We start from the raw sequence: 14,637 nt of genomic DNA, 5'->3' as shown, positions 1-14,637 counted from the left end.
TATACGTGTATATTGAATGTATACGCATATATATTATTATTATACATTTTTTGTTTTCATTTTTTTTAATTTATTATTATTACTATTATTTATTATTATTACTACTAGTATTTACTATTTTATTATTTTCACTATTTGTATTATTACCATTCTGATTCCTCTTATGCAAATATCCATTGAGTGTGATCCTTTTGCTCTCTCTACCTGTCACGCTCTCTCGTTGTGCGTGTCTCTCTCTTTGTCTCTCTCTCAGATTTGTATATATTTTTTTTCCATATATATATAATTTTCCCCTCCTTCTTTACCTGTAATATTGTATTATTTTATTACATTCCTTTTCTCTTCATATCTAATCTATTTACACGGAATAATTGGGTAAGTCTAAGTGAACATTTTGGCTAGGGAGTGGCCTAATACTTTTGATTTCTTTTCTTTTCTTTGTATATTACTTTTCAGGTATTGTCTGGTGTGCTCTAGCTTGATATGGCGGGGGCCGCTTGGATTTTCTTGATTGTTTTTGTTGTGTTTGTCTTGTATCCATATTTTGTTGCTAGCCTTGGTGGCTCTCTTTTGTTAGGGTGTGTATGCTTGTTTGTCTATCTGTCTGTCTGTCTGTCTGTCTGTCTCTCTGTTTGCCCGTCGGTTGTCTGTCCGCTGGTTGGTCTTGTCCGTGGCTCTCGCTTTCAACCCCTTGATATTCGCTCTGATGTCCACTTTCCAAGTTCCAATTTACTTGGATAGTTGTGTATGAATGGTGACGATGATGATGAATACTCATCCCTGATAGAGGGTGAGAATTTGAACGAAACCTCCACGAATTTTGATTACGAGAGTCTAGAATTTGAAACGTTTGAGTATACTGACTATAAATCTCAAAATACGGTGAATAAAATTGATCCAGATAATAACATCTTTATAGATATTAAGAAAGACTGCAAATATTATACAGAAACTAAATTTAATGAAATGATTGATGCGAAACACAAAATATCATTCATTCATTTTAATAGTAGGAGCCTGTATGCTAATTATGAGCACATTCAGGATTACTTGATGCAATTTAATTCACCGTTTAGCATAATAGCCATTTCAGAGACTTGGTTATGACATGTTTTACACAAACAGACAAAATAAAAGTGGAGGGGGTGTGGCATTATATGTTGATAGTAAAATGGATTGTAAAGTGTTGGATAAGATGTCATTGGCAGTAGAAAATGTGTTTGAATGTGTAACAGTTGAAATATGCTTGGCAAAAAAGAAGAATGTTGTTAGCTGTATATATAGGACACCAGGATCAGATATTAATGTGTTTAACAACTGGATGGAAAAACTATTTTCTATAAATAATCAAAAAGATGTATTCATATGTGGGGATTTCAATATTGATCTGCTAAATCCACAGAAACATAGATTGACAGAGGAATTCATTGACACTATGTTCAGCATGAGCCTATATCCTAAAATCACCAGACCCAGCAGAATAACTTCACATAGTGCCACACTGATAGATAACATTTTTACAAACATAATAGATAACAATACTGTGAGTGGGCTATTACTTAATGACATTAGTGACCATCTACCAATTTTTGTTGTGTATGATACTATGTATAGAAAAGTCATGGAGGCAAAAAATGTATACTATAGCCGTGTAAGAAGTGAGGAGTCATTGACTGCTCTGAGAAATAACTTAATTGAACAGGATTTGAATACAGTATACCAAGCAAATAATATCGATATCGCCTATGACCCCTTTCTGGAAATATTTAAAGCATCATATGACAACAAATGTCCAATAAAAAAACAGGACAAGAGAAGAAATACCACAAATAATCCATGGTTAACAAAGGGGCTAGTAAATGCTTGCAAAAAGAAAAACCTGTTGTATAGAAAATGTATTAAATACAGAACTAATGAAACGGAGTCTAAATATAAAATGTATAAAAACAAGTTAACTATTATTATGAGAAACTGTAAAAAGGAATACTATGCTAATCTACTAGAAAGTAAAAAAACATGATATTAAGGGTATTTGGAAGGTGCTTAATAATCTTATCAGAAAGGGGTCTAATGGTGAGAACTATCCAGATCATTTTATTGTAAATGAAAAGTCCATAAGCAACATGGATGAGGTGGTTGATGGTTTTAATAAATTCTTTGTACGTATTGGACCTGAATTGGCAGAGAAAATTACATTCACAACTGGGTCACTGGATAAACTGATAGACTTCAATTCAAGCTCAATGTTTCTTTATCCGGTAGATGAAAATGAAGTAATGGACACTGTATTGAACTGTAAGAATAAAAAATCTAAAGATTATAATGATATTTATATGGAGACGATTAAGAAAATTGTTGGGGGAATTATAAAACCACTAACTCACATTTGCAACTTATCCTTTCAAACAGGAACATTTCCAAATAAAATGAAAATAGCAAAAGTAATACCATTATTTAAATCAGGGGATAAACATACTTTTACAAATTACCGGCCAGTCTCTCTCCTACCTCAGTTCTCAAAAATTCTAGAAAAGCTCTTTTCAATAAGACTTTTCAGTTTTATTGAAAAAAATAACTTGCTTTCCGACAGTCATTATGGTTTCCGAAAAAATAGATCAACTTCATTGGCGCTTACAGACCTAATTGAGGAAATCACCACATGTACGAACAATAAGAAATTTGCTGTAGGAATATTTATAGATTTTAAGAAGGCGTTTGATACTATAGATCATGGTATATTATTAAAAAAACTGGATCGATGTGGTATTAGAGGAACAGTTCTAAATTGGTTGGAAAGTTATTTGGAAGACAGGAAACAATTTGTACAAATTGACAAACATAGGTCATCATTGAGGAACATAGTCTGCAGAGTACCGCAAGGGTCAATTTTGGGTCCGATACTGTTTTTATTATACATTAATGACATATGTAGAGTATCATCAATCATGAAATTCATCCTTTTTGCAGATGACACTAATATAATTTGTTCAGGGCAAAATTTGCAGGATCTTTTGCAGGTGATCACACAGGAGTTGATAAAGTTAAAAAAATGGTTTGATGAGAATAAATTGTCGTTGAATTTGAGTAAAACTAAATTAATGTTATTTGGAAAGTGAAATAGTGATTTAACAGTGAAAGTTATGATAGACAATGTATGTATTGAAACAGTAAAGCAAACCACATTCCTGGGTGTAATCATAGATGACAGGATATGCTGGAAACCTCACATCAGTCATGTAAAATCCAAGATGGCCAAAAGTGTGGGGATTATGTATCGATCCAAGAATTTTGTCAACCAAAGGTCATTTCTCATCCGCTACCATGCACTTGTAGTCCCATATTTAAATTATTGTCTGGAAGTATGGGGAAATACTTATCGTTCCAATATATCACCTCTTTATATTCTGCAAAAAAAGGCCATAAGGATTGTGTACAGTGCTAAGTACAACCAACACTCTACACCATTGTTTTTACAAGCATCAGCTTTTAAATTATGGGACTTGATCAAAATGAAAACTGCCGAAATCATGTTCAAAGCTTCACATAACTCTCTTCCAACCCCCATCCAATATCGGTTCACTGAGAGGGTAGGAACCAGGAATTATAATCTTAGAGGGAAACAGAAACTACAGCAACCGGGTGTAAGAACCACTCTAAAATCTATGTGTATATCTGTTTGTGGAGTAAAATTATGGAATGGATTGGACGAGGACGTTAAACTGAGTAAAACATATACCAGTTTAAAAGAAAGTTAAAAAAAAAAGGAATATTGGAAAGGTATAAGGAGGAGGGTGAACATGATGTTTGGCATTAAAAGGAGTATGTATATAAAATATGTATTGACTGGTCAGACTCATGTGTGTCTTGTTGAGATGTCGGGGGATGTGGGAAGCGGAGCTGTGTTACATGTTGTATGTAGAGGGTGATGGCCGGGGTGTGGGGAATGGAAGTTCACAGGATTGGCTTCTTCCATCCCACTTTTCGGACCATGGGTGGTGTCTGTTGTTGCTGTTGTCTATTGTTTTGTGGTGGTTGTAGTGTTTTGTGGTTGTCTTGTATTGTATAGGTTGTATGGTTTGAAATGAAAAATGAAACTGATACTGATACTTGTTTAGTTTAAGAATAGAGGGCAGGTAACCATACGATTTATTCTTCTTCCTGCTCCTTTTGCCCATGGTAGAACTCTATTTATGATTTTGTATGAAAACTGTATGATTGTATTGCTTCCATGTGGCAAATAAAAATTCTGAATCTGAAAAAAATGGGAATCCCTTTGAGGAGGGCAGTAAATACCTGGTTACATTAGACAATAAGGTGTGTGAGTCTGCGGCTGCTGCCCCATATCTGTCCATCAACTCGAGTCTACGGGACAAGAGCAGTACAACAATTTCAGGAAGAGTGCTTGAATCAAATGACAGACTTCTGACAGCACCGATCAAGTGAAATAACTTACTGTTGTTCCATGAGAAGAAAACACAGAAGAAGACAGCAAATAAGCTGAGAATGCAGCACTTCAAACATCATGCAGAGCTCTATGGGAAAGCTTTTATTGTGCTAGACACAATACACGTCAAGTAGAGATATTTCTGTTGACGAGGAGTTAGTTGCGCCAGGTGTAACAAGACATTTTCTCATTCCTGTCAAATAAGTTGTTAACAGATGGACAGTTCCCAGATGACAAGGATGTCTACATCACTGCAGGTGATCAAGTCCACCATGTTGGAAACAGTCCACCAATGGATCAATGCAACCATGAGGAAGCTGACACTTGTGTCCTATAATACATCTCCCCCACGCCCTCCAAACATCATCACTTGGGAGGGTGCATACTGGAGATACAGATGTTTGTCGTAATCCTTCTGACTAATTTCCATCACATCAAGCTACTAACAGATACACACCCACTCAGGGACGTGCACAGGACTTTAGAGGGGCAGGTGCTCAAAGGCTGAAAAGGGCACTATACCTGTGTGTGTTTTAACCGAACGAGCGTAGCGCACAAGCCCCGATTTTTAAGGACCTTTTCGGGCAGGGGGCAATGTTCCCTCTAATTTTTTTTCGGGCTGAGCAAACACTCAAACCTCCTGAGCAGACATCAGCAACTACTGAGTAACATACGTCACCTGCCGATTAACCGGTTAGTTGATAAGCGGCGGTTTGTAAAGAATCTGAGAATCTTAATTTCCCTCAATGTCTAACATAAAAATATATACATTTTGCTGATACACAGAGAAATAATACAAAAAGGCATATTATATTCCTTAATCAAATATTTATTTGACCATTGATTGACGATACAGAGCAAAGTCCTTACTTTGGCGGCGGCGGTGTGAGTCGTGTCACTAACTTTTGTCTTTTTAGGAGGCTGACTCGTCATTATTTTATTAAGTGAATTATAATGCGACTTCAAGGGTGACCATATTGTGATTTTTTTTAAAGAGGACACTGCCTTCAGCCTCAAGATACTTAATGATACTCAAAGTTTACTCAAAGATGCCTTATCATTATAATATATTTAAAGTATGCCTCCTCTGTATGGATATACAATTATTGTTTATATTATTTTATATAACAAAATAATATCTCTCTATAACCAAAGTTACTCAACATGCTGTATTATGCCTAAAGTAATCTGACAAATCTCAAGAAAATAACTAAATCAACCTATGACAAAATAATATATATTTTCAAGTCTTACTGGACAAAATAAATAACAAGAAAAATATGAAGCAATGTTCTAAATAATACCTCTTCTGTATTAGAAAATCCAGCTTTAAAAAATATATCTTTGTATCTGTTCAATGTAATGTAAATTATAAAACAGTAACCTCACAAAGATACTAATTTAAAAGTGCACTATGCCGTTTCAGATTTGTTGCAATTAGTGTACTAAACTAATTTATTACACACATAATCCTTAGAATGATTGTATCATAAGCATCTTATCAAACCAAAACATAATTTTTGAGGCATCAAAATAGTTTTCAATTATTTTCTTTCTCTCTCTGTATAGCTGCATTCTTCAATCAATTCGGTCAACTTTGCCATCAAACTCTCGCCTCGCACTGCTTCGTTTGTAATGTTTTTCTGTGTCCATGTGAGCTTTGAGATCGCCAACACCTTTATTAGACACAGAAACATAATATGGTCAAGCTTTGCACGCAGTTCATCTGTAATGTACATTTTCGCGTTTGCATTGTGAGGAGCCAGCAATGCTAGTCGGATCTGTGGACTTCCTCATCTGTTGTGTGTGTCTGTGTGAGCGCGCAGTAGCGCCGCCCACAAGGCACTGAAAGCGAGGCTTCTCCTGGTAACGTCACACACAACAGGTTACCGTAGTATTCCGTGCAATGCGCCAGTCAATTTAACTACAGGCATATTTTACACAACGTTTCTGTGCGCAACAGATTTCAGATGTGCGCGGGCGCACCTTAGCGGGAACATTGGCGGGGCGCCCCCTTTTTATGCTTTTTGGGGGGTTTTGGTGATCAAATATTGAATATTGAACTATATTAATCAGTGCAGGAGATCACTTATCCTTGAAAGACACTTTTATCACTGACTTAAAAGGCCCATACATCTCCATAAATGTTCAGGAGGGAGGGAATAAGTGCTTACCCTACAGACTCCAAGAAGTGCTGTATATTCTGTATTGTTCAATATAAATGCATTTTTTATTCCAATCCCGATTTGTATTTGAGATTCCCAAATCCCATCGGACTTGACTTCTTCGTGTCCCTCAGTGAGTGTAATACCAGCATTCAACTGTATGCACCACAGCGGTTTCTATCATCATCAACATCGCCACCACCCACGCTATGCATAAAATATATAGGTCCGCGCAGAGGCACGCTGAGGAGGCCGTGCAAACTGCAATGGAATATGGGGCATCTCTCTCTTTTTACCTAATATTTTGATTCTATCCTGACGTTTTCAGTTGGAAGGGCAGTATATATGCGTAACGAATTTCTTTATTTATTTTTTTCAAAAGGGGCACCTTTTTTATGAGGCTCAAAAAGGCAGGTGCTCAAGCACCCCTTGGGCTCTATGTGTGCACGTGCCTGCTGGTGGGCAGACACACGAAAACAAACACATAATGAAATAATATAAAGTGAATGTGTACAAGCTTGAAATGTGAAATATATAATAATGACTTTTATTATTTTTAGATTGTATGTGTGTGTGTGTATATGTGTGACAGAGGGGAGAACCAAGTCATTGTTTTGCAAGTCTCAAGTCAGTCTCAAGTCTTGGTACTCAAGTCCCAAGTCAAGTCCCAAGTCAAGACAGGCAAGTCCTGAGTGGCTGAGTCAAGTCCCAAGTCAAGACTGACAAGTCCCAAGTCGAGTCCCAAGTCCTAACCTTTGAATTTCGAGTCCTAAACAAGTCATAATACGGGCTTCACCAAAAACATTTATTATCAACTTGTTGGCAACATAATCAAATTTCTATAAATGTAATAATATTCAGAATCAGGGTTAGTCTTACAACTAGATACATTTGGGCAAGAGCTGCTTGAGAAAACCAGTTCAGGAGTATATTGAGAAAAAAAAAAAAAAACGATCACCATATCGATTTTAAAGGTAGGATAACAATAACCAAGATATTGTCTTCCCACTTGGACCAATCATTTATTTAACGTCTGCCTGCCCTGTATATACAGTCTAATGAGTCTATGGCACATGATCCATAATAGCAGACCTCGGTTCAACTAACTAGTCTACTTTAACCCTTTATCAATTTTAGGGTATAAAAAATCTGTACTGAAATGACAAGGCATCTCTGCATTTCATATATTAGGTAGTTTATTAGGTATTATAATTAGGTAGGGCCTAATTCGTGTGTGAGTTCTCTCTCTCTCTCTCTCTCTCTCTCTCTCTCTCTCTCTTGGATCAAATAACAAACTCAGCAAGGCCAACAGCTTCTCTGTTACAGTGGGTGACAATATTGTCACAAGGAAAGATGAAATTACCTACCTGGGTTCCATCCTAGAGGCAAATCTTTCCTGTGACAAAATGGCAACCAATGTAATAAAAAAAAGTCAACAAACGAACAAGATTCTTGTACCGGATCTCCTCACTGGTAAACAGTGTTAATTTTGGCAGCTATTTTCATTTTAGTTTTAGTCTTAGTCATGTGTCAAGTGCTCCTTTTTCGTTTTCATCATATTTAGTCATCTTCATTTATTTTTCGTTTAGTCAGTTTTAGTCAACTGAAGGTCTGAGCATTTTAGTCAGTTTTTGTCTCAATTTTGTCTTTTTTGTTTTAGTCTAGATTTAGTAGACGAAAACGGATGACATGTTTGTCTATTTTTAGTTAATGGAAAAGAACTTGTCAGAAATAGTCAACATGGAACATTTTCTGATTTAAATTGCGTATTTATTTTTTAACATAGGGGAATCTGAGTCGGCGGCACAAGTGATACACAGGAAGTATATATGTTGGTGTAGACATGGTCCAATGTATTGTTGCTCCTACAGTATATGTTGGTGTAGACATGGTCCAATGTATTGTTGCTCCTACAACAGTATAGTTGGTGTAGACATGGTCCAATGTATTGTTGCTCCCACAGTATATGTTGGTGTAGACATGGTTCAATGTATTGTTGCTCCTACAGTATATGTTGGTGTAGACATGGTCCAATGTATGCATCAAAGAGAGCATTACGGATGTGGTGACGTTGTTTCTGACCAGAAAGACAACGTTGAACTCTGTCTGTCTTCTGTTGGCTGTGTCTTTCCTTTCTCTCTGCCATGTCTGTCCTCTCTCTGCTGTGTCCGTCCTCTCTGTCATGTCTGTCCTCTCTCTCTCTGCTGTGTCTGGCAGCGGTTTATTCTATAACAGGATACTGTAAACTAAGTAAACAGAACACACAGTAGTACTAGTAGTAGTACACACTGATTGCGGTCTGCTTTATATAAAATCACATTCTGAGGTCAGTGTTAAAGTGCCACATGGAAGAGGTCTGGTTAGTGGTTAGAGTTAGAGGTCTGGTTAGGGTAACTTAGGGGTAGTTAAGCATTCATTATAATTTATTATTATTATTTAGATAGATGGATGTAAAGGGCTAGACCAACTCTTAACCCCTATCCGGACCTATCCACCTCTAAGTCACAACCCAAACTTAGGGGTTAAAGTTAGAGGTGGTCTAGGTCTGGTTAGGGGTTAGAGTTAGAGGTGGTCTAGGTCTGGTTATACTGATCCGATACCAGTGCATACATAAAAAATTATAAAAAATTATATTATATAAATTATAAAACTTTTTTTTCTTTTCTTTTTATAGCTACTGTTTTATATATACTGTTTTTTAGTAATAACTAGAAAGTAATGGTATTTATTCAACAACAGGTGATTGTATAGATTAGTATTAGTATAATTAATTGACAACTTCCTATTTTTAGTAATAACTAGAAAGTAATGGTATTTATTCAACAACAGGTGATTGTATAGATTAGTATTAGTATAATTAATTGCGCACTTCCTATCCAGAAGGCTCTGTTTGGGTTGGCTAGTAGCAGAGGCTCTGTTGTGATTTTTAATGCAAAATAAATATTCAACATTCTCTTTTGAGACTCCGCCTCAGACTCTTATCATTTGGCACTAAAAGCTAAACATTGTCACGGGTATGGCTGTCTGCATTATGTCATTAATTGTGTGCGAGAGGTCGATCGTTACGTTAGCGTGAGCTAGGTTAGCCACTAGCTAACGCGAGCTAGATGGAAATACAAACAATGTAATGTTAGTGGTGAAAAAGTGATTTACCTTGGAATACTCCTTTGCCAACTTGCTGTACTTTGCTTGCAGGTCTGCAGCTGGATTATGAATAGTCCCAACTTTAGCCAAGGTAAGGTTAAGCTAAAACTAGCTTTTCAAATAGCTCCAGCTAATGCTAATAACATAGCTCCCCATCACACTGCTCTACTCGGGATGATGGCATTAAGAAAAGTTATAATTATTTTGTCTCGTCTTGTTTTAGTCAACAATATCAACATACACAAAGAGAAATGTCTTCCTGGTTTTTATAAATTACATTTTTGTGTCGTCAGTTGTGGTCAACGATATTTAATAAACTATTTAGTCTCGTTAGCGTGACATGGTCTTCAATAACGTGACGTCACGTCTCGTTGTCGTCATGAAAAAAACCTTCGTTGACGAACATCTTTCGTCATCAATTTAGTCAACAAAATGAACACTGCTGGTAAACAAGAATACCTTGAAGACTCTAACAGGAGCACTTATTCAAGGGTACTACGACTATGCTTGTACCTCATTGTACCAAAGCACCTCAAAGGCCCTAAAAACAAGACTACAAACATCACAAAACAAACTGGTCAGACTACTGCTTGACCTTACTCCCTGAACCCACCTCACCCCTGCCCATTTTGACAACCTAGGATGGCTTAGAGTAGACGACAGAGTACAGCAACTTGTAATGGGCCTGGTCTACAAGATACACTACACCTGACCACTAAGATACCCATGTACATGTCGAAATACTTCCCAAAGGTCAGTGAATTCAAGGACCATAACACCAGAGGGAGTTCCACAAATCATGTTCAACCCAGATTTGGCTCAAACAAGGGACTAAACACATTTCGCAAATATGCCACAACAATGTGGAACGCCCTACCCACAGCCGTACAATAAGGTGAATCCCTACCTACGGGTGGCTGCAATTAAAAACTGGCCCCTGTAAATGTCCAACCCCCCCCCCCCCCCCCATGTACAGTTTCTTCCCCTTCAAATGTATATATTTATGTTTCTTATGATCTATGTGTCTTGTATAGTACTGTATACTTGTATGTCTGTCTTGTATGTCATAAATGTCTTGATAAAACACTACTGTATAGCTGTATGTCATGTATGTCATAAGTGTCATGATGAATTGAAAATGGGGGACCCTGATGTAAACAAGACGAAAGTATCTTTCTGGTCTGCATCCCCTTTACACATCCACCGCCGTTCACGCTGTACAGCGGTATTGCCCGCCATGCGTTGTCTGCCACACCACGCTGTATAGCGATATTGAGATCAATATTTAATTTTTTCGCCATGGCATTCATAATTCATATATACACCTCCGGCGCTGCAGCTGGACCCTACGGCTCAATACAACGACGGCTCAATACTGCCGCCTGGTGGATGGTCGGGCGAGTTACACTCGAACAACAGGAAGTGCCATGAGTGCATCGATGAAAGTCCTCCGGCAGTCACATCTCGTTACGGGACTCCTGACAAACACTATGTGCATATGGATCGCTTTATAAACTTAATAATCGATATGATTTCGGCGTTTATTGCGACATACAAACCGGAAATGGACCTAGGCGATCGGCGTTGTATACCTGGGATCTTTCACCGCCAGTCTCATTGACGCACGGTAAGAGGACACTGACGTCATGTTCAGCCCAATTGTTCATTAATTTCACTGCAAACCGATCTGATCAATATATCACCCATACTACATAAAGCATTTACTGACGATCACGGAATTATAAACGACCCCCCCCCTTTTCCTCCGCGCATGATGACGCATAACGTATAGGATCATATACAGTTGAATTTTTTAATATAGCGTGTATCGGGAATAAACGGCAATCGTATATGCGTTTATGCCTATAACTCACGTTCTATGAATTACTGCAGAAAACGATAAAAACGTACTTATATTCTAGAAGGTATTTTTGTATGAATGTTTGAATGAAAAAGTATAACGTTCCTACATCCTGAACGATAGCTAATCGATGTTGAATGGGCCATAGTAATGTCAATTTAGCAATACAATTTAAAAAGTTATAGCCCTGCAAAGAAGGTGAACATCTCCATAGGCTTAGAGTGGTGGCAGACCATTGGATATAACCAATGGCAGGGAATGTGTTAACAATTGTGTGTATTGAGCCGTACTGTATTGTACCCATTCTGCAATCTGTTAATACAAATTTCAATCAATAAAAATGTTTAAGGAGCAGCAGTACTGTTAGGCTACTGCTGGCCATTCATCAAGCGAGACATTGCTGATTGTTTATTTATTTTATAAGACAAGACTATGACTACCAACTGCCTAGCCAGCCGTGTATCAATCTTGGATGTAATGATAACGTTACCACACTGACTTTGGCGTCGATGGCTCATTGATTTAACTACTGTAGCTAGCAAGCCAAGTTACTTACCGTTATTTGTGCAGCTTCAAATGTCAAACGAAGTTGGAAGTTGTTGCGTCTCCATCTGTGATTTTCTGCAATTCGTTTTTTGTTGACCACCACATCGTTTTTATAAGCAAACAAAGCAATCTTTGATATAATTTTCCACTGGATCCGTCGCTATGAATTGTAACGTTACTTCTTCTCTCGCGCAAATTTATTGGATGCTGTCGGATTGTTTCAAACAAAGTGGGCAGGAGATAGGATATTTGAGCCAAGACACAATTTACATTTAACTAAAATGTTCTTTTCTTTGTGCTCAACAAAAGAGAAATAGTGAGGATGTCCATGTGTAAAAACTCGATTACTGGGCGCCGCTATGACAGTCTAGACTGGTGTAAACAACACACGCCCACAACGTGGAGCCAGGACTGCACGAATGAAGTGTCTATTTGCTGGAAATTTATTCATTCACGGCACATTTAATAACATAATTTGTAATCGTTGGGCATGGGGGAAGGTATCAAGTCTTCTCAAGTCAAAAGGCTCAAGTCCAAGTGAAGTCACGAGTCATTGGTGTTAAAGTCAAAGTCGAGTTGCAAGTATTTTTTGATTTGGTCAAGTCAAGTCTAAAGTCATCATATTCGTGACTCGAGTCTAACTCGAGTCCAAGTCATGTGACTTGAGTCCACACCTACACATATTTGTATTTTTTAATATGTACATTTAATTTTTTCGAAGAGTGTATTTCAGACTTGTCTCTGCTAAACTCTTTCTGTAATAAAAACTCTTGACTCTCTTGAACTTGTGTGAGTTGGTGTGACTGTTACCTTGAGGTGGCTGCTGTTGGTAACATGGTCTTTGTCTGGCGCTGCCAGGCGCTCAGCTGGGCACATGGGAGCAGGGTGCTGGGGGCCGGAGGTCACGCCAGGGGCCTTGAGGTTGTCTTCACATGTAGAGGTGTCCTACACAACACACGGGTCAGAACATAATCACATCTCATCTCATCACATCTCCTCTCCTTTCCTCCAATGGTCCTCATCTGATCTCATCTCTCCTCTCATCTCATATCTCCTCTCCTCCTGTCCTCTCATCTCCTCTCTCCTCACCTCGTCTCCTCTCATCTCTTCTCCTCTCCTTTCCTCTCCTCCCCTCCTCTCATCTCCTCTCATCTCCTCTCATCTCCTCATCTAATCACCGACCTGTTTTGAAGTCTGTATCCATTGTAGCAGTTCTGTTTTGACGTATGAATGATTATTAATGGTAATGAATGACATATGAATGGTTATTAATGGTATTAACCCCTTAAGCCTGATATTTATTTCAGGTCATAAATCGATCAATACAGTCCATATTAAGTAATGTTGCGTTTCTTTTTCAAATGTAGCCAAGAGTAAAGACCCTAACCCACATCAAAACACCCTAATGACATATGAATGGTTATTAATGGTCATTGGAACACATGTGACAGAGCACATTAGCCTGTTTCCAACAGAGCTTATGAACCAGAGTCAGAGACTGTGTTGAAAACAGGATCAGCTGAAACCAGGGATGTCACATTCTTTCCTACTCATGTATTCCTCCCAAAAACCTATTCCTCTGTTTTCCTCTGCTCTTTTGTCTCTCTGCCGTCGGGGTTTCATATCCACTTGGATGGAGGATGTGTTAGGTCACCTAGCATGAGAAGGTCCACTGCCAACTGGATATAAGATGTCAGATAAATAAAGTCACCTGAATCCAATCATACTGTTTTTACTTTCTCCAGTGGATTGAAACTCAGAATCAGAGTGATGTTTAATTACTTGTATAATATGAGGGATTTGTCTCTGTGCTCGCTCATGCAATGAGGAACAAAAACAACACAGCTGCTATAATATAAAAGGGAATACAGAAATAGGAGATTAACAAACAAGTGAAGTATTATGCAGAGCGGTTTGGAGGTATTGTATCGTGAGATCCGACTGGTTTTTCAATGTATACATAATGTAAATATCTGTAGATGAGAGCATCTACTCAGACGGATCTATAGATCTTAAAGTGGAGGCAGCCATAGTGTGTGTTTCCAAGGTATACGGTGGGAGAGCAGCAGACAGGATGCTAGAGATAGCATTGGCCGAGGTGTTAACATCAACATAGCAGGCCGCTGGTAGGGGAGGTGTCAACACCGTTGCTATGGGGAGAGAGTGGGTCAGAGGTGACAGGAGACGTAGAGACGAGGTTGCTATGGGCTATCAGCCGTTGCTAGGGACTATACCTTATAGATGGGAGCTCTTCCGGTTTGGAGTCAGACTAGGAAATGAAGCTGACGCGTAAACACGTTGACAGAGAGACACCAGTGAACTGGAGCGGTGGAGGCAAGGCTCCTCCACCCTCCTAGGCCAGGAGGTAGCTAGCTTCGGCTAACAGGGAAGGCTTTTGGCTAACCACTAGGCCTCAACCATCTTCGAACAGATAGCAGGAGATATCGGTAGAGATAATGAATTCAATAGACCTTCAA

The 14,637-nt window shown here is 38.3% G+C and overlaps 1 protein-coding gene across 1 annotated transcript in view; it reads right to left on the bottom strand.

Annotated features, from left to right (window-relative positions):
- The window catches only part of il16 (interleukin 16), a 222,082-nt gene that overhangs the window by 109,706 nt on the left and 97,739 nt on the right, over positions 1-14,637 (bottom strand). Inside the window, exon 6 of the mRNA XM_084308249.1 lies at positions 12,971-13,105. Coding sequence (XP_084164375.1) covers positions 12,971-13,105 — 135 coding nt within the window. The remainder of the gene's footprint in view (positions 1-12,970; positions 13,106-14,637) is intronic.

This window comes from Notolepis coatsorum, assembly GCF_963971535.1.
Source record: "Notolepis coatsorum genome assembly, chromosome: 2".
Lineage (NCBI taxonomy): Eukaryota > Metazoa > Chordata > Actinopteri > Aulopiformes > Paralepididae > Notolepis > Notolepis coatsorum.
The sequence above is the reverse complement of the archived record's forward strand: the minus strand, read 5'-3'. Positions and strand labels throughout refer to the sequence as shown.